Genomic DNA, 20547 nt, shown 5'->3' with positions numbered 1-20547 from the left:
AGGCACTTCACTCTAGGTCATAGAACCTATAGGAGGCAAGGCCAAGATTCGAACCCCCGGCAGACTGGCCCTTTGAAGTTGTGTAAACACCCACTTTACTAGAAAAGCTTTCTGGATGCGCAGTACCCAGAGTCCAAAGGTGGCAGTCTGGACTGAGCGGCTTGGAGCTGACGGGGGTACACAGAGGCCCGCCTTCCTCTCGCTGGCGCTCTGGTGGAGCAGGTTAAGCACCACAGGCAAGGGGCGTGCGGTGGCGGACGCCTGAGCCAAAGGCCTGGGAAGGTCGTGTCAATTCACTTTCTGAGTTAGGTGTGACTGTGGACCAAACAGGTCAGCTCCCTTCATGCTTCCTTAAAGCAAGATCAGTGAATTGGAGGGCAGGCATGTCACAGGTCCACTTTGGCACTAAGATGTTATGGATCTATGAGCCATCACCACCCATCCGATTTCTGTAGTTTCTTTTTTTTTTTTTTTTTTTTTTTGGTTTTTCGAGACAGGGTTTCTCTGTGTAGCTTTGCGCCTTTCCTGGTACTCGCTTTGGAGACCAGGCTGGCCTCGAACTCACAGAGATCCGCCTGGCTCTGCCTCCCGAGTGTAGTTTCTTTTCTAATCACAGGGCCTTCTATTCTTCCTAAGTTCTAGAAAGGGAAAAAAAAAAAAAAAAAAAAAGGCCATTTGCCTCACAATATCTTAGATTGGCCAGTTGTGGTGGCATAGCCTTGTGATCCTAGGACCTGAGAGCCTTGAGCAGAAGTCTGGTGAGTTATATCTCAAAAACAGGCCAAGTATATCTCAAGTATATCAAGTACACTTACTAACAAATCCTAATTTTTTTGGGTATTTTTTTTTTTTTTATGTGTGTGGGTGTTTTGCCTGCATGCATGTCTGTACAGCATGTGTGTGCATCTTGCCTGCAAAAGACAGAGGAGGGCATTGGCTCCCCTGGAACTAGAGCTACAGACAGTTTTGAGCTGCCATGTGGGTGCTGGGGGCTGAACTCAGGTCCGGTGGAAGAGCAACAAGTGTTCTTAACTGCTGAGCCATTTCTCCAGGCCCTAACCCACCAGTCTTCTGCTCAAGGCTCTCAGGTCCTAGGATCACAAGGCTATGCCATCACAACTGGCCAATCTAAAATATTGTGAGGCAGTTGGCCAATTTTTTCCTTTCTAGAACTTAGGAAGAATGGAAGGCCCTGTGATTAGAAAAGAAACTACAGAAATCGGATGGGTGATGATGGATCACAGATTCATCATTAGGTTTGGAGGATGGGGTTATGTGATGGGTTTTTTGGGGGGTGGAGGGTTAGGAGGGCTATGTATATGTGTGTTAAAATATAGCTTAGTTTGTGCTGTGCTGAGCATTGAAGCCAGGGCCTTCTATGTGCTAGGCAAATGTCTCTACCACTAAGCTACATCCCCAGTTCTCAAAGAAATGGTTTTAAAGGTCTTTTAAAATAATGTCACCCTGGGTATGACAGCCGGTGCCTTTAATCCCAGCACCGGAGAGGCAGAGGCAGGTGGATCTCTGTGAGTTCTAGGCCAGCCTGGTCTACCTAGAAAGTTACAGAGCAGCCAGGACTACAAAGAGAAACCCTGTCTCAAAAGCCAAAAAAATAAAATAATGTCACTAGATGATGAACCACGAGTCTTTCTCCTATAGTAAGTTGCCATTTCTTTATTTAAGTGTGTGTGTGTGTGTGTGTGTGTGTGTGTGTGTGTGTGTGTGTGTGTGTGTGTGTGTTGGTTGTTGTTTTGAGCCAAGGTCACACGCAATGGTTTAAACTAATGACAATCCTGCTGTCCCAGCCTCCCAGATCCTGAGATTACAAGTGTGAATGGATATGCCCGATTTCCCACCTACAGTGTTATTGATTGATTGATTGATTGATTGATCAATGAAACAGGGTCTTATGTAGCCTAGGTAGGCTTCAAACCACCATGTAGCCAAGGATCATGATCTTGCTGCCTCTACCTCCTAAGTGCTGGGGACTACAACCAAGTATACATCACCAGGACTGTGTCCTACCTACTTTTGAAATAAATATAACAGAGAATATCAAAAATAGATGCTTTTCTCTTCTCATCACACAATACTTTTCCTTTTAGTAAAATTTTGTGGGCTGGAGAGAGTTAAGAGCACTGGCTGCTCTTCCAGAGGACCTGGGTTCAATTCCCAGCAACCACATCGTGGCTCACAACTATCTGTAACTCCAGTTCCAGGGGATCTGACACCCTCACACCAAGGCACATAAAATAAAGTTAAATAAATTATTTGTTAAAAAAACTTTGTATTACATTGATTTATTTTACTCTGTGTGTCTGTGTATGTGTGTGTCTGTGTGTGTGTGACAACCTGTGTGAATTAGGAGTCTGTCCTCTGTGTACCTGATGTGGGTCCAGAGGACTGAACTCGGGTCATCACACTGAACCTTCTTACCAGATCTGTTTTTCTCTTGAAGAATTTACCAGGTTTTTGTGTTTGTTTGGTTTTGGTTTTTGTTTTTTTCACGTCTTTTGCATTCCTGATCCTGGAACTGACCGCTGACTTCCTGTGCTCAGTCTCAGGCCCTAAAATTTGCTTTGGGTCAACTGTCTGGATTCACAGTTCCAGAGAATGGAGTGTAGGGATATAGCTCAGTGCTGGGTGCTTTGACGGTGTGGAAAGAAGAAAGAAAGAAAAGGTAGGAGACCGTAGAGATGGCTTAGAAGTTAAGAGCATTTGCAGAGGGCCCGAGTTCTGTTCCCAGCACCCACACTGGGCACTCACAACTTCCTGTAACTCCAGTTTCTGGGAATCCAATGCCCCCTTCTGGCCTCTGTGGGCATCCTCATACATGTGTTCTGATCTCCCCACAACTGCTACATGCACATATGCATATAAATAAACAATAAAGCAAATATTTTCTTTTAAAGTATATATAGATTATGTATCCATAATCAGCGTTGACCCTGTCAATACATATCTATCTCCTTGGATCATTGTTTATCTTGGGTAACTTTGAAGCAAATCTCAGTCATTTATTACTTTGTGTGGATTGTTTCAGTGTATAAGGAAAGGAAATACCACTTAGAGAAGAAAACTGCTATTTGGCTGGGTTTTATTTTTTATTTTATTTTATTTTATTTATTTTTTTTTTTTTTTTTTGGTTTTTTGAGACAGGGTTTCTCTGTGTAGCTTTGCGCCTTTCCTGGAACTCGCTTTGGAGACCAGGCTGGCCTCGAACTCACAGAGATCCGCCTGGCTCTGCCTCCCGAGTGCTGGGATTAAAGGCGTGCGCCACCACCGCCCGGCTGGGTTTTATTTTTAATTTTTTATTATTTATTATTTTATGTGTATGGGTGTTTTGCCTGCATGTGTGAATGTGTACCACCTGCCAGCAGTGACCACAGAAGCCAAAAGAGAGAGAGTTAGGATACCCCCGGAAACCCCTAGAAGTAGAGTTACAGTCAGGTGTGAGCTGCCATGTAGTGCTGGGATGGAACCCAGGTCCTCTGCAGGAGCAGAGCCAGTGCTCTTAACTGCTGAGCCGTCTCCCCAGGCCCTTCGCCGGGCTCTGTATTCTACCCAGAAAACCACGCACTGTTCTACTTGATGCTTCAAACATTGACTCCTCTTGTGTTTGGAAATAAAATTTGTCTTTCTTGAAGATGAGCTTTTCTGAAGATGGACCAATTTGCTTGAAGAATTGTTGAAAATACAAAACAGGGGCCTGGAGAGATGGCTCAGCAATTAAGAGAACTGTCCGCTCTTCCAGAGGTCCTGAGTTCAATTCCCAGCAACCACAGGGTAGCTCACAACCATCCGTAATTCAATCTGGTGCCCTCTTCTGGCCTGTATGCGTAAATGCAGACAGAACACTGTACATAATCAATAAAGAAGAAAATACAAAGAAGTATCTCTTCCCTCTTTTGTTCATAGTTCATTTTTTTTTACTTAAAAGATTTAATTTAATTTTATTTTATGTGCATTGGTGTTTTGTCTGCATGTATGTCTGGGTGATGGTGTTGGATCCCCTGGAACTAGAGTTACAGACAGCTGGGAGCTGCCATGTGGGTGCTGGGAATTGAACTCAGCACCTCTGAAAGAGCAGCCGTTGCTCTTGACCATTGAGCCATCTCTCAAGCCCCCATAGTTCATTTTTAATATCTTTTGTTCATCTGTTTTGAGACAGGGTCCTTCTGTGTTGCCCAGTGGTCCAGGACACATGTTCTCCTGCTTCCAGGGATGTACCACCGTACCTAAGGTCATCTTGATATAGGTGTCCTGAGCACGCTTTTATCACAGAAACAATGTCACCATATAGCCCCCAAACAGCATTTTTAGGCAATGTTCTGATTTGGCTAGAATTTAATTTTTTTTCTTAAGTAAAAAATAAACCTTGTGGTTTTTATTTCTCTCTCCAAGTCAGGGTCAAAGGCCTTAGGATCTAGTGTCTTACAATCATCAGCAGGCTGGGTAGCACACCTGAGGCTCAGGAGGCTCCAGAATCCGTGGTAGGATGATCCGGGGGCAGGCTGAGTGCAGCTGGCCTCCACTGGCCGACCCTGCGACTCCTCTCGAGAAGCCGTCCAGGAGGAGCCTGGAAGAGCCGCAGGAAGGAAAGGGCTGGTCTTCCACTGATGTGGCCAGCAGGCCTGCCCTGAGGGTGTGTCTGGATTTCAGGGAACTTTTGAAGAAGGAAGACTAAAGATGGATGCTAGCCACCCTTCCCTACTCAGAGGGGACACCCAAGCCGTGCTATCAATTTAAACTCTGCATTTATTTAAATGCCCCAGCAAGACAACCGTTATACCAACACCCTGGTTCTACCAGTCTTCCTCTGCCATCTGTTTCTAAGTACCTCCTTACCAACTGTGTTCCTACCTATCTCTTCTCTTGTCTGCCTATAATCTATCTGTCTCATGTGTATATGAATATATCCATGATTACAAAAACCTGTTGCAATTCTGGTTCCTTGTCATATCCAAACCGGAACTATACTCTCCCTTTAAAATCCCCCTCAGCTTGGGCAGGTAGACAGGGCAGGCTGCTCTCAGTTGTCTCCTTCCCTCCCTGCCTGGTGTCACCATCACCACACGCGCACACACACACACACACACACACACACACACACACACACACACGCGCGCACACACACACACACGGCTTGGAACCCTGGAGTTCTCCCAGGGCCCCTCTCCTTTTTCCTCTTCTACCTCAGGGTTCACCGACTCCAGCCACCCCTACCCACGACCACTGACCAGAGCCACCCGCCTCCCTCCTGCTCAACACAGGGCCATCGCACATATCCCGTGCCTCTGCGTGGTCTGCTTCGTCCCAGACGATTTCTTTTCCTTCAGCCGTGTTGGCACTGGCGACATGAAAGAGGCCCCCCCCTCGGCCTTGTCCACGGAGACCTCACCACCCCGCCCCCACACTTCCATCTTCAACTGCTCTTCGCCCCACCCCCACTCTTCCTCCTCCAAAGTCGCAGCTTTTATCCTGGACTGCTCCCAGAAGGCTTTCTGTCTGCTGATGTAAATCTGTTACTACCTTCAAGACCCTTTTCCAGGTGAGCGATACTTAGAATTGTATCTTGCTTTTCATTGCCCTGGATTGCTTCTTGATGTTTCATCTAAGTACGGTCTCAAGTTCATCGTCAGGTCGTTTAGGACAATAATTATGTCTTCCATGTTGCTATTGCAATCAGACGAACACGGTGGTGTGTATGAGGCATGCGTTCAAGAAATACATATTTAGTGAGGGCTAAATAAAAGACATTTCCTGGACGGTACATCACGAGCCTTTTCCTTCTGCTGGCACCGAGCTGGTGGAAGTTTTACGTGAAGTAAGGCTATGGAAGACATGCTCACGCATGCATGCACGCACGCACGCACGCACGCACGCACGCACGCACGCACAGGGGTTGAGGGCAATGCCCAACTGACAATCCACTGTCAAACTCTATTTTGGAACCGTTTATAATACAGAACCCAGAATGCCCAACATTAAGCTGATACAGATTCCTATAAGAGCTATGAAGGTGGTGTAGAAAAATGAAACACAGCCCTCTCCTGTGAACAATAGCTCCCATTAAAACGCCCCAACGTGCTCACTGGGCAGCTCTGTTGACAGGATGAACTAATGACAGCCTCCAACTCGGCCCATCTTCTCATTTTTCTCCAAGATTATGTTTCAAAAGAAGAGAAAGTGTCTAAAGTGGAAAACCATGAGCAAAACAAAGCACCAGGGGACAGGACAAGAGCTGGCCGTGAAGTGACAGTCCCCAGGGGAGGGTCACCCTTCCGCATACGCCCCCAGTGGATCCTCTCTCTTTCAGAGACTGCTAGCTCCAGGGTTATTTTGTTTGTTGGTTTGTTTTTCAAGACAAGATTCCTCTGTGTAGCCCTGGCTGTCCGGGAACTTGCTCTGTAGACCAGGCTGGCCTCCAATTCAGAGATCCACCTGCCTCTGCTGGGGTTAAAGGCCTGTGCCTGGTTGTTATGGGAGGTCTTTCTGTATGCTGTGAATATATGTTGCTCTGATTGGTTGATAAATAAAGCTGCTTTGGCTTATGGCAAGGCACCCTAGAGGCAGGCGGGTGGGAAATCCAAGGAGAGAGACAGGAAAGAGAAAAGGGGAGTCTGGGGAGATGCCAACCTGCTGCCCAAGAAGCAACCTGGCAGACCAGTAAAGCCATGGAACATGTGGCAAAACATAGATTAATAGAAATGGACGAATTTAAGATACACGAGCTAGCTAGCAAGAGGCCTGCCATAGGCCATAGAGTGTGTAAATAATATAAGCCTCTGAGCGATTATTTTATAAATGGCTGCAGGACCGCAGGGCTGGGTGGGACACAGGAAAACTTCCAGCTACATCTGGCTAACTTTTTTTAACCTTTTCTCTTTTTTTCTTGAATAAATCCTAGTGGTCTAATTCTCTCTTGCAAGATCACTGTTTCCGAGCAGGACGCAGTGACTGAGGATTGGTTTACATGCAGCTTTCCTTGGTGAGCATGTGCCTGGGAAAGCTGGCCCAAAGGAATGATTTGTCTTTCCTTGATCTACAGAACTTCCACAGACCTCTCATTTATTCACTCTCTTATTAAACTATTCGGCTCTATCCCTAGTTAATAATTTTTTTAATTTATAAAGAAATTTATTAAGGAAGACAAAGGTTGCTGTGCCAAGAACAGGAATGAGCCAGAGAGCTGCAGAAATGTCTGAGGCTCGGATGCCCATGGTAACAGGTTTTTTTTTCATTTTTATTTATTTACTTATTTTTCTATTATCAGCTTGATACAGTAAATGATTTTAAAACAAGAAACTGTAAAGCTTGCTACAAGCCCCAGGTATATGAGTCTGAAGCAACTGGCCTGTGGTTTCCATGACAATCCAGAAAGCACGCTGTCATATTCATGATTGGTTATCAGCAAGAGAAGGCGAAATCCACTGAATGGTAGACTCAGAGGCCAAAAGGGTTCAGCGGGCCACTGGACACGCTGAAAGAAGAAAGGACCATGGTGGGAGCATTTGGATGAGGGTCTACAAGGACCCATGCAGACAGGCTGTGTGTAGAAGCAAGCGGGCAGTGGCTACCATTCTGGAAAGGCCATAGGCGTCTCAGTCAAGAGGAAGCTCTGCAAGAGACCTAGACACAAAGGTGTCCATCGAAGAGATGGCTTTGATCTCAGGTGGCAGAAGTACAGGGGACCTCTCCTGGCCCTTGGGAGGAGGAGGAGGAGGAACAGAGACAATCAGGAGTCCAGAGCTGGGCAAGCAGCATCAAAGAACAGTCAGAGCCCTGAATAAATCCCAAAGATCTAATCAATAGTGCCAGCGCCAAGCTGGCCAGGGAAGGTAGGAGTGAGGGAAGGTTTTTCACAGGAGTGAGGGTGTCTTGGGCCCGTGGTCCCTGGGCAGTGGAAGCAGAAGCTGATACTGTGCATGTGCATGGGGGCTCCGGCTGCTGCTCTCCCCAGCTTCCACCCTCCCAGTGCACTGTCCGTTTGAACCCCTAGCTCTCTTTGCTCGTCACTAGGACTTTCCACAAACCTTTCTCTTTGCTCAGGAGAGGCACTTAGCTTTTTGTGGGTTCCTGCACCGACATACACTGTTTCTCTCTCTCTCTCTCTCTCTCTCTCTCTCTCTCTCTCTCTCTCTCTCTCTCTCTCTCTCTCATAATTAAGTATATAACCAATCAATCTTAGCTAGATGTGGTGGTACAAGCTTTTAATCCCAACACTAGGGAGGCAGAAGGAGGCAGATCTCTGTGAGTTTGAGGACAGCCTGGTCTACACACACAGTGAATTCCAGGCCAGCTAGGGTTACATTAGCAAGACCCTGTCTATAAAACAAAAACAAAAACAAAACCCTTAACTTTAAAAGAAGGGAAATAGTGGTCATGATGCTTGTTCAATCCCGAGTATATGCTGCCTTCAGGGATGTTAATAAGATGGGCCCTTCCAGGGGAAGCTGGGGGAAATTTCTAGAACATGTCATTTGAGCAGTGGTCAAGGAGACATAGACCGTGAGCCTAGAGATAAAGTCATGGTGTTTGTGAGTGTACAGTCATTGTTCTTGAGGGGTTATCAGAGCCATGAAGAGGAGGTTGTAATGAAGTCCAGGACTTGGCTCAGCAGATAAGTAGAAGGACCTCACTCCCCTCCTCTCCTTACAGGGCCGGGGATCAAATCCAGGGCCCTGTGAGCATCAGACGCCCCATGGTCTACTGCTGGACTGTACCCTGGGACTCGAGTGGCTGAAATAAGCAAGACTTTGGTTGTTGTTGCTCTAGTGGGCTGATCCATCTCTGATCAACAAAGCTGTAAGGTACTACCTGGTCTGGGCGCTCATCAGAATTTCCAGCAAGAGATATGGAAGGGTGTTCTTAGACCAAGGAGCCTGACTGTCCCAAATAAGACGTTGCAGGAGGTTTGTTTGTCTGTTTTTTCTTCCAACAATGGAGGAGGGTTTGATAAGATCATCAGCTGCTTGTAAACAAGCTCTGTGTTGTGTATTGAAGGGGCTTTTACTCCAACAACTAAGCTTAGTGTGTCCTGCCTTTTTATTTTTATTTGTTTGTTTGTTTATTTATTTTTGTAGGAAGATAGCTGAGCTCCCCTCCTCTCACGCTTCCTGGTGCTCCAGCCCTCTTGTCCAGTCTTGACTATTTAAGCTTTTGGCTGGGCGACAGTGCGTTCTTGAATAGGGGCAAGAAAGAAACGTCAAGAGAATGTGGCTGATAACACGAGAGAGTGTCTGGTTTTGCTAGGCAAGCAGGAGATGAAATGTTCTTTTGTACACGGGCAGGAAGCAAGCAGATAATCTCCTGCAAACAGCCTTTCATACATCCCAAACGTGTTGAATTCCATCTTCCCCATCAGCAGGATCTAGTGAACCTCTTTCATGAGGGATTTGGTTTGAAGAGTCCTGTAGCCCATTATTGAAAGGTGTTAGCACTTTCAGGAGGAGGGCTAGGTCTCACTCCTTTATTCTCCAACATCAAAGTGAAATTGAAATCACCAATGAAACAGTTTGTATCATTTTTAAATTCTTTATAACAATAATAAAAAAAACTAATGTGACTGACAAAAGTAGCAGTGAGGAAATTGCTGGCGTAATTAAAAGCCTGGGACATTTTCAAAGGAAGAGTTGGAGGAACTTCCGGAGGAGGACCACAGCACACAGACCTAAGTTAGGTTCAATTACGAGTCCATTAGTCTTAGATAATTGAGCAATTTTTCCGCATTGTCGATGCACATCTTAGGTTATAAATCGTTTTGGCTGTCCGTCAAATACCTGTCTGGCTTCATAAACTCATTGTGGGATCATTTCTGGCAACAGGTTTGTAAGTGTCTCCTTGAGTATTTAAAAATATCAAAATGCCTTTTGAAAACAACGTATTAAACTAAACCTTTGCGGGATGTACATGGGGCGTGCCCCCCCCCCCCCCCCCCCCCCCCGCCGCCCAAGTCAGTAGTGCCCCATCCCTGGTCTTCCCCTACAGTGGCCATGTGTGTTTTCTGTACCTGTGGCGGGCTCCACACCCCTCCAGCATCGTGAACCTCTTGGCTCCTTGCTTTGTTGGCCTGCTCAGTGCACGCCAAGCCCCTCCAGCTGTAGGCTTCCCAATGACAAGCCCTCCCCAGCCCAAACACCTGCTGCTGCTTAAGGGCCATACCTTCTTGGAAGATGTGTGGGCGTGACAAGGGCTCGGAGGAGAGGCAGAGGAGAGGCAGAGGGACAGTTTGAAGCTGTGGGTGTGTCTCAAACCGACTGGCGCTGCAGAGTTCGTGGGGGAGAATGATGATTACCTGGAGTGGTTGGCCATTCCGTGCGTGATTTTCGATAGGAGAATCTGAGCGCGGCGCAGGAGGCAGAGCGCAGGAGCACTGACCCCAGTGGAGGAGTATGGGGAAATCAGAACCCGATGGGGAAGCCCGCAGGTGAGCTGCGGCTCATAGCGGCCTTTCTTTTCTCCTGGGCCATGAAGGAGAGAGGAATCTGGTTCGCTTGGGCTCTGCGGCGGCTGGCGGCTCCCGGTGCCTAAGTGGAGCTGCGGTGTGGTGGTGGCCCAAAACTCTTAGCAGTGAGGCAACTCGGGTTGCGCAACCTTCCCTGCCGAAGATTTAGTCTAGTCCTTCAGGAAGAGCCTCTGGTCCCATTTAGGAGCTATTTTATCATGGGCATCTGGCAGGTTCCAATGAGCTATTTTTCAAACCTGCATTATTTACAAGGACAAGACTGGGCTGCTCCGTGGAGGCCAGGACGACTTCAGCCTTTGAGTTAATGGATACATAATTGAGGAACAACGTGGAATTAGTGTCATCGTAAATGATCTAGTGCCTCAAGTTAATTTCACCCGTTTTTGTTCCAAGAACATTCAGGTCAGTCATCTTGGCTAGCCAGCTCCCACCAAAAAAGTTTTCTTTTCCATCCGGCATTTCAGACATAGAGTTCAAGTTCTTGGCCCTTACCAGTTGCAGGAGCATGTTTCACGCCTTGTCTTTTTAAAAAGGTAACGTGTTATTCCTTGTTTTGCTTCTAGGAAGCAGAGGGTTGAGGAAATGGCTTGGGCGGGTGCATTAATGCAACCGAAAAAGACACAGACTCCCTCCCCTGGGACCTGCACGGCCCGCACTCTTTCCGAAGGTGCCTGGCAAAGCGTCCTTTTTTTTTTTTTTTCGGACACTCCGGGTCCAAGTGCCTTATGCAGAGGGTCTCTGGCGCCTTCCTTCGCCGTCTGGGGACAGTCTGGCCGGGTCAGAAACCACCGAGACCGCTCCGGAGAGGGCCCGACTGCGCCTCGTTCCACGGTGCCAGGGACCCTGTCGCGGAGGCGCGGCCAGCTTCCCTAGGATAAGACTTCCCGCCCCAGGGGCAGGGCGGTGCACTTAGCCGGTCCCCTCCTCAGTTTCGGGCGGTCACCAGAGCTGAGTAAGCCCGGTGGAGGGAACCGGGCAAGGATTTCCTGAGAGCGATGGGCAGGGTGGGGGCGGGGGCAGGAGGGCACGGAGCAAGGACCCTGAACCTGAGAACCTGCCGGGGGACCCGCGCGCCCAGCGCCTCCGCACGCGCGCTCCTGCTCCGGGCCACCCGCCCTCGCCGGCCCCCGCCCCTCCGGGAGGAAGAAGAGGGTAGGTGGGGAGGCGGATGAGGGGTGGGGGACCCCTTGACGTCACTGGAAGGAGGTGCCGGGGTAGGAAGTGGGCTGGGGAAGGTTATAAATCGCCCCCGCCCTCGGCTGCGCTTCAGCGAGGTCCGCAGGAGGCTCGGAGCGCGGCGGCGGACACTCCCCGGCAGTAGTGGCGGCGGCGGCGGCGGCGGCGGCTCGGAGCGGGCTCCGGGACTCAAGCGCAGCGGCTAGCGGACGCCGGACGGCCAAGATCCCCCTGGGCTGCAGGCGCGGAGAAGGGCTCTCGGGGCGCCAGGCAAGAGCGCGAGGGGACCGGCTCGGGCGGCTGCGCTGTCGGCCTCGGAGAGCGCGGGCATCCGGCCAGCAGGCCGCGTCGCTCTCACCATGGTCAGCTGCTGGGACACCGCGGTCCTGCTGTGCGCACTGCTCGGCTGTTTGCTTCTCCCAGGTGAGGCGCGCCGGAGACCCTGAGTCGGAGCTCGGCGGGGATGGGCCGCCGCGGGGTGTTCCGGGGGAACGAGACTGCAGCCCGGGAAGCGAGCTCCGGCGGGAGCCGGGGACACTTGTTGCAGCCGGCACTCCTGGGGACACACACTTTTTTTTTTCTTTTTTTTCTTTTTTTTTTTTTTTCTTTTTAACCTCCCTGAATGGGTGCCGCTGGAAGTGACTGGCCTGGGCCCGCGGGCATCACCGTCCAGACTCTCCTTAGCTCCACGCTGGGGTCCCAGTCGGGTTGCCGGTTGCAGCTGGAGCCGCTAGTCCCCTGCCCGGCTCCTGGGTAGGGTCTCCTTCCCTAGACTCTGGGTGAGCAGATCGCCACACGCGTGGACCTTTCTGGCATCCGGAGCCTCCTCCCAGGCGGTGGCTGGGTCCTCAAGGACTATCTGGAGCAAGCAAGACGTCGGAGAGGCTGCCGGGGGCTGGACAGAGGAGGGGGCCTTAGAGATGCTGGTAACTGTCCATGCTCTCGCGCCGCTAGAGCCAAGAAGGAGCACCAATTTGGGGAGGGTCGCGTGCCGCCGGCGGCGGCGGCGGCGAGCAGACGGAGCCCAGAAGAGGGCCAGCTCTGATTCCCGGACCCGCTTGGGACCGTCCCAGGGAAGTCGGGGAAACGCTCTGCCAGCGCGGGTTCTTCCCAGCGGCTCGCGGGGCTCCGTCTCCCGGTTGGGCCTCTGCGGGAGCGGGCCGGGTGCGAGGTCCCTCCGGTCGTCCGCGTGAGTGACCCAAAGCGACCCGGGCAGCTTAGGGTCCAGATAGCTTTAAGTTTCGGAATCGTTAAGTTCTGTCTTTAGGTTGTGAAACTAGAAAGGACTGACAGTTTGGACTAAGATGTGGTTTCAGGAATTGTTCAGGTATGCGCACCTCCAAATCAGCCTCCTTTGGGATGTGAAAAACCCGCGGTGGGCCGATCAGGGACCAGCAGATATTAGGAGCATTGACTGTGGAGACCGTTGTCATCCAGAGGTCAAAGCTGTAGGGACCTCCGCAGCAGGCGGAGTGGCGAGAGGTCCGGTGCGGTCCCTTTCCACAGAGCTAGATAGGAGAGCGCGAGAGCGCCTTTCTTTAAAGCTTCTTGGTTGAGAAGGAAGATAGGAAATAGTCGAGTAGACGAGAAGACTTGTAATGTCCCCAGAAAGAAAGGCAGCTGGGTTAAACGTGCTTTTTAAAGGCAGTAAAAATTAGCCTTTTGGAATGTTGAAGAGTGGACGTCGGTTCAAAGTAATGAGCAGGGGTAGGTAGGTAAAATGGATTGAGATGGCAAAGACAGAACTCGATGTGGATAGGTGCTAAAATAATGATATTATATATTGATTTTCTATTTCACGAATATTTTTGAAAAGCTGCCTATATGAAAATACAATTGCTTAGAAAGTTTAAATACTGATTTATTATGTAAAGGCAAAACTAGAAACTTGGAACTTCCAAATTACAGAGGGAAAACCACGTTTTCTTGGATTTCCTGCCTCACTCACGTGTCTTTGTTACTTTTTATTTTTAAAGCGTACTTGGTTTTATCTAAGCGTAATTTTATCTGTATAGTTTGAGAACAGCGGAGGCAGATGAAGCTGTACGGGAATGGGACAGGGTCTGACTGCGGGTTTATTAGGAGTCTCTTGCACTACTTGCCAGGCGCTGAGCTCCCAGTGTTATATCCTCAGTACTTATTAGTTACAAATGCCGCCGTAATTCAGATACTTTCAGGTCCTCTGTATTGAGACCACTGTTTCTATAAAAGTTATCGTCTTCTGTTCAAGGTTTAAGGCACCACACCCTTGATTAGAGCCTCGCTCGTCCCCCCCTCTTTCTCTCTCTCTCTTTCCCTCTCTCCCCTCCCCTACTTTTCTTCAAGCAGCTGACATTTAGAGTTTGGTAGAACTAATTAGAAATACTTAAATTGTAGGAATTCGGGGCGGGGGCGGGGAGAGGGAGGAGAATATTCCCAATAGTAATTCTAAGTTAAAATGAAAATTATGCAAATAATACCATACAGGTATGAGGTCCTTGTCTATAACCTTAGAACTCAGGCCTAAAGCAGGGGGAAGTTGGTGAGTTCTAACCAAGCATGGACATTGGCTGTGGAGCAAATTAAAGCCAGGGAATCTCTCTCTCAATAAATAATAATTAATAATAATACATATTCCCAAATTGAATATAATGCATTTCTCATATTACTTATATAGTATCATTTTACATAGTGATTTTTGTTGTTTTCTCCAAGGCTTATAGAGTCCTGCTTTTCCAAAAATTGCATATTTTATCTTTTTTTTTTTTTTTTTTTTCCAGAGCTGAGGACCGAACCCAGGGCCTTGCGCTTGCTAGGCAAGCGCTCTACCACTGAGCTAAATCCCCAACCCCCCAAAATTGCCTATTTTAAATGATCATTATTTAGGACCCTTGTGGGTCCGTGTTGTTTTCTGGTCAATCATCTGATTGATCAACTGTTTTCTGGTCAATCATCTTGCAGATAAACTGTGAATTAGGTGGTTATCTAGTTTCTTTAAAAAAAATTGTGCAGTATTAATTTTTTTATGGTTTGAGAAGTCTTTAATAGGCTATATAGTTTCTTTTCAAATGAACCTCAATTGGTATGTTTCTTCTAAAAATGCAGAAATTAGAAAATAGAGAGGCTGAAAGCATTAAAACATCTGGTGCACTATAGGTTTAGCTTAGCCGAGCAGAACAGGCCATGCTGGCTTCCTTCTGCTGAGCGGCTCCTGAGGAACGGACTGGCCCCTGCCAGACACTTTCCAGGATTGCTGTGAAGGCCGAATGCAGCGGGTGTCTTGCAGGCTGCGCGTTGATGATTAAATTGCTGGACTTTATACCAGACTGGAGGAAGGAAATGTGGGCAATGGAGTATTTGAGGGAAAGCTGGAGAGCAAGGCCTCTGACTTAGCGCGCAGCACTGTCGGGGGTGTGGGGGTGTTCATTAAGGAAACAGTTCTCCTCAGTCTGCTGAAGACAGTGGGCTAGATTTCCTGCATTGTAGCTGGGCGGATGTGGGGGGATGTCAAGAATTTCTGGGCATTTCCCATCCGCCTTTGCAAACCTGGATGCTTGAAGACCATTTCTGATGACTGCCCACATCAGGCTCCTTGGGAGGGAGACTTGATCTGTCTCTCACACACATCCCTCGTGAGAGCTACAGGGGACCTCACTGACCCAGCTTCTGGAATTGAGAAAGCAGTTTTGTGATATTTTCTCAGCTCTGCCATTGGCCGCTGGCAGACCCAGGAAGACACTGTGGGCCATCCCGCAGCCAACATTTCTTCTTCATTTTGTGTATTTCCTCTACCACAGACGAGGGGGGATACCCAGATGTTGGTTGAGTTTGCATTTCAATCCACATTTTTTCTCAACCATGATATCTATTTACTTATTTATAATAATAATATAATATATTAATAATAATACTATCAGAATTGTGGTGCTGGGATCTGTCACAGGCTGGACAAGGGCTCTACCACTGAGCTACCTTCCCAACATCATCTTTAGCTTGAGCTTGCCTTCTGTCAAAGCCGCGAGGGATGTAAATGAAGAACTTCAAAAAGATCACTGCCTAGAAGCCCATGAAAAGTATTTGTGCCCAGATTAATTCTGCTCGTGAGCCCTTGGGCTCCCTCTTAGGGATGGCTGTGGTTTACGGTGCTGGTTTACTCTGTGGTCTCTCCACATCCTGTTCCATCTACACTAATTCTGCTGCTGTCAAATTACCCTCCTTCCCATGGGCCTTCCTGCTGCTGGGCTGCCTGCCCCCTGCAAGATCCTTGGTTCCTTCCTCACCCCTTCCTCTCTACCTGGGAAACCCAGCGCTGCAGGGCAGCTCCTCCTGGTAGCTCTGGACAGAAGGAGTGCTTCTCCTGCCCTCCTGGGGTCCGAATATGCAGTCTCATGTTGTATCTCTCACCCGCACTATTTGTGTGTTAGGTGCCTGCATCCTTCCTCTGTGGGGGAAGAACCTGTGTCTTAGTTCTTTGATCCTTTCACAACCATCTCTTAGAGCCAGGAATGCATGCATTCCTGCCCCTTCCTGTGTTCTTGCCAGCCCACTAGGCCTCGGTGACACGGGATTATTGAATGGGATAGCTATACGCATCACACTTTACCCCGTAGATGTGCGGCTATTTTCTCAAAGATGAAAAGAAAATTAAGGGCTGGAGAGTTGACTCAGTGATTAAGAGCAGTTGTTCTTCCAAAGACCAGAGTTCAATTCCAGCTCCCGGAAGATCCAATGCCTCCTAGCCTCTGAAGTTACCCACACACAGGGCTGACAATTCAAACAGACATGTACATACAGAAAGAACCAAACAATAACTGATAATAAAAATAAAATCACTGAATAAAAAAAAAACCTGTATCCCTTCCTCCACCCCCATGCTGTACACACAGCGCACCCCAACACTCTTCTCCATATGTGTTCTGTGGCAGTACTGTCAGGTTCGCGTGCACACGCATATGCACTCGCACTCAAGAACACACACACACACACACACACACACACACACACACACACACACACACACACTGCATCAGAGTTGGTTACTGTCAAAATCCCCAGGGGCTTTTTATTTTCACATTTAAACTGGAGAAGCATGGATTTTAGTGAAGAGCTTGTGGTCAGCTCCAGTGCCGGGCGGGGTCCAGTTTCTCTGCACTCCCACCCTGGTGACAGCCTTTGGCTGTGTGACAGACAGGGGCCAGGCTTGCCACGAGCCTCTGCTGGCTCCCACGTAGGTTTGTGGCCAGTGGACTCCCACATCCTATTTCTGAAAGTCTCTTTTCACGGCCTTAGCTGGGACCTCTAATCAAAGCAGACTGCCGTTGTCATCCCAAGGAAGCCGTGACGAACCGAAGTGTTGTAGACAAAATCAAAGTCTCAGGAAACACGGATATGGTGGAGAAGAGTAAGGATGGCACTAACTAGCCAAGCTTTAACCAGAAATGAAGCTCTCTGAGGCAATTGCTTCCAAACGCTGGAATGAACCCAAGTACCCTTTTCCAGAATGTTTGGCTGTGAAGGGGGTGTCACTGCCTGGTGCCATGGCTGCCAGACCCCATGTTCTCCCTCTGGCTGGGAGGCCAGGGTGTGTTGTATCTGCACTCTGCCTGAGCCACAGTGGCACCGTCCTGGCAAACACTCTGGTCTGCTCACAGATAGTCACACCGCTCCCAGGCACTTCTTGACAGCAGGTCTTCTGTCCTTCCATTGCGTGGGTGGGGTCTCCATGGGATTTCCTTTCAAGTCGCAGACCCACCCATGTGGTCTACAGAAGCAAAGCCATAACAATCTCCAGATTCTTTTGTTGCAAGAGGCCTCCAGTGAACCTGGTATGACCCAACGGCCTTGCTTTTATTATACACAAATATAAAGTCACATTTGAGGCAAAACCCTGATGAGGACTTAGCCTGCCAGAGGATTGCTGGGGACCCTTCATTTCTTTAGAATCAGGGTCCTCAGCCTGTTCTCTCACTTAGATCACTTCAGGAGCTGTAAAAACTGGCCTACCAGCTCTGCAGCCCTGGCCAGCTTTACTCAGAGTTTTAGGTGGGACCCCAGCATTGATCATTTTAAAACTCCAGAGGATTCCGGTAGTCAGCTGAGATCAAATGTGGGGCTGGAGAGATGGCCCAGCAGCGGTTTAGAGCACTTTGATCAGACTCTGGTCCTCAAGACCTGCTCTGCAAGCTTTACCAGCTGAGCACCTCACCGGACAGTGTGCTTTTCTAACAAGCTCTGGGAGAGGCTGATCTTCCTGGCCTAGAAGGCATCCTGGGGATCACAGCCTAGGGCTTGTCCCCGGGGCCTGGCCATGTGGGAGGCAACTACCCAGGTGTTGATCTATAACAGACACTAAATAAATCATGTCTAGACTGAGCGGGAGGGAACTGTTTCTGAAGAATCCCAGCAGAAAGAGGACGTGTCAGTGAATTTGGACAGAAGAAATACCTAGAACCAAGGGCAAACCGTGTACCCGACCAATGTGACAAAGCCAGTTGCCTTCTGAGATGGGTCTGCTCTGGCGGTTGATGGTAGAAACTGCAAGCCAGAATTGAACGCAGATATAGACACCCGGCTAACAGCGCCTCCAATCCCCATCCTTTTTTTACACGGCACTTGGACTTTTTTCTAGTTCTACGGTAGTCACGGTCAAACTACCAGCCCACCCAGGGCACCCAGAGAGCCGCAGTCCAATCCCATGCCATTCCAGTGGGCCCAGCAAGATGCCATCTGAAGCCTCATAGACAGTTTGTTCGCTAAGGAAACTCCCCGTCTTTGTCTCCTTGGCTGGGCTCAGAGTTCTTGACTACTTGCTAGAAAAATATGCTGATGCGTGAAGCTGGGATCTTCCTTGTCAGAAGTCACTGTCTGGTGGGAACGTGACCCTGGAGTTCTCCTTGTGAGACACCAGACATCCAAGCAGCTTCCCTCCCCTTGAGAGCACTAGGAATTCTCAGGTGTCTGTTGTGGTAACAGGTGGTACCGTTATCCTCAGACACAGACCGCACGGCCTCTAGCTTCTGCGGGGCAGAGGCCAGTTGTATCTGCCATCTATCGCAGCATGGCAAGCTGTCCCCAGACTTGGTGGCCCGTGTCAGTTTCAATACATCTCAGAATGCTGCGGGTTAGACATCTGGGGACTTTGCCGGTGGTTTCCTTCAGGTCTCACCTGAGTCACTTGGGCAGCCACAGTCCGTGGCAGCTTCACTGAGACCTAGGCACTGCCACCCCCCCACCCCCACCCTGTGGCCGTTCCTCACTCAGCAGCGCAGCTGGGCCTCTCTCACACTGAGGCTGGAGCATTCCTACCGCTCACTGTACAGACTGCAAAATGTCTGAATTCCGACATCACTCTGCCACATTCTATTGCTCGAAGCTAGTCCTGGCGTAGATTCCCCAGGCTGGGGAGACAGCCTTTTCTGAGGGGAGGGGCCACACCGTCTGACGCTTCCACTTGGCTTTTCTGTCTTGATTGGAGCTTGGCCAAGAAAATTAATAGTAACTAATAAACAATAATGAGTGCTAAATAATGTCTTGGCCCTTCCCTTCCAACAGTACTCGGGAATGACACTATACTGACCTATGGGACGAGGTTCCCATTCATAAATCTTGTTCGTAGCACACAGGCCAGGGTGAGCCTGGCATGCCCAGTTGGCACAGCAGCCTCTTAGGATTACTGTGACTCCAGGGAGGGAGTCAGCTGGCCCTGGAATCCACGTGTTGACTGCTGCCCCCGCCTCTTCCTCCTCCTCCTTCTTTTCCAGACAGGGTTTCTATCTGTAGCTCTGGCTGTCCTGGAACTCGCTCTGTAGACCAGGCTGGCCTCAACTCACAGAGATCCTCCTGCCTCTGCCTCCTGAGTGCTGGGATTAAAAGCATGTGCCACCATGCCCGACAGCTCTAGTTTCTTGAGATCTTAGCCTGTGGGTCCTTGACCCTTGGCCCTCTTCTCCAGAGACAGAGGAGCTTGTGTATATGGGGGTGGGGTGTAACCTGTACCCCAACTGTCAGGCACTTTCACAACGTATCTCACAACGCTGAGTGACTTCCACCAACAGAGCAGTCTGATTCCATCCTTGTTGCTACCACATCGATGCCACGTGGAAACAGGGTACAGGGGCTCTCCTTGGGGCACACCGAGCTTCTGGGAAAGTGATGGCTGTGGGTAAATAGAACACTTGTCTTCAGTGGTGTATAAAGCTGGAGTTGTTTGAGCCCTTCCGTCGGACACCAAATGCCCTCTTGGCATGTTGCAATCTAACTGAGAAGCAGAGGAGGAAGAGCCTTCTTAGGTTTGTGGGGGTGGGGTGTGTGTGTGTGTGTGTGTGTGTGTGTGTGTGTGTGTGTTTGTTTTCCCTGGGCCTCCAAGTCAGTCTGTCCTTGGAGTTTTGCCACCCTCAAGGAATGTGAGAAGCCACTGCTACTCCATCTTAAAGCGGCCTTGGGAGATTTCACTGCTGTATGTTAAAGACTCAGTTGAGATCTCAATTAAGGCAGAATTTTCTTCCTGTGAGTTTTCTTATCATGGATAATCAAGAACACTCACAGAAATGTCGGAATAGGATCTCCAAAGCCATTAGGAATATGGCATGAGCCCTTTCAAACTGCTCTCCTAGAGAGGGCCTTAAACTAGTTGAGAGTACAAAGGATCACTGGCTGAGGGGGAGCAACAGATTCTAGCCAAACTCTCATGAGGGTGGGCAGTGAAAGCCAGGGCTGCCCTCTGACAGTTTCCAGGGATCCCTTGCTCCTCCAGCATCCTCTGTATCCTGCATACTCAGAGACTTGGTGCTTCCCAAGGGTGAAGTGGGGGTACCTGTGGGAAAGGCTAGGGTCGTGTCCAGAAGCGTGTCCATGAAGGCAGATGCTCTGTGGCCTGGAGTGAGGCGGCATGCTCATTCTGTCCCTCAGAAGGGGACAAGGAAAGG

At 49.2% G+C, this 20547-nt stretch overlaps 1 protein-coding gene across 1 annotated transcript in view; it reads left to right on the top strand.

Annotated features, from left to right (window-relative positions):
* The first annotated feature begins 11743 nt into the window (after positions 1–11743).
* Flt1 (fms related receptor tyrosine kinase 1) overlaps positions 11744–20547 on the top strand; it is a 168350-nt gene continuing 159546 nt past the window's right edge. Inside the window, 1 exon segment of the mRNA XM_052754536.1 lies at positions 11744–12067. Within this exon segment, the coding sequence (XP_052610496.1) occupies positions 12004–12067 (64 nt within the window). The 5' untranslated portion in view covers positions 11744–12003.

The sequence above is a fragment of the Peromyscus californicus genome, unplaced genomic scaffold, assembly GCF_007827085.1.
Source record: "Peromyscus californicus insignis strain IS unplaced genomic scaffold, ASM782708v3 Scaffold_2__1_contigs__length_46816999, whole genome shotgun sequence".
NCBI classification, from domain to species: domain Eukaryota; kingdom Metazoa; phylum Chordata; class Mammalia; order Rodentia; family Cricetidae; genus Peromyscus; species Peromyscus californicus.
This window is presented reverse-complemented; position numbering and strand designations above follow the sequence as displayed.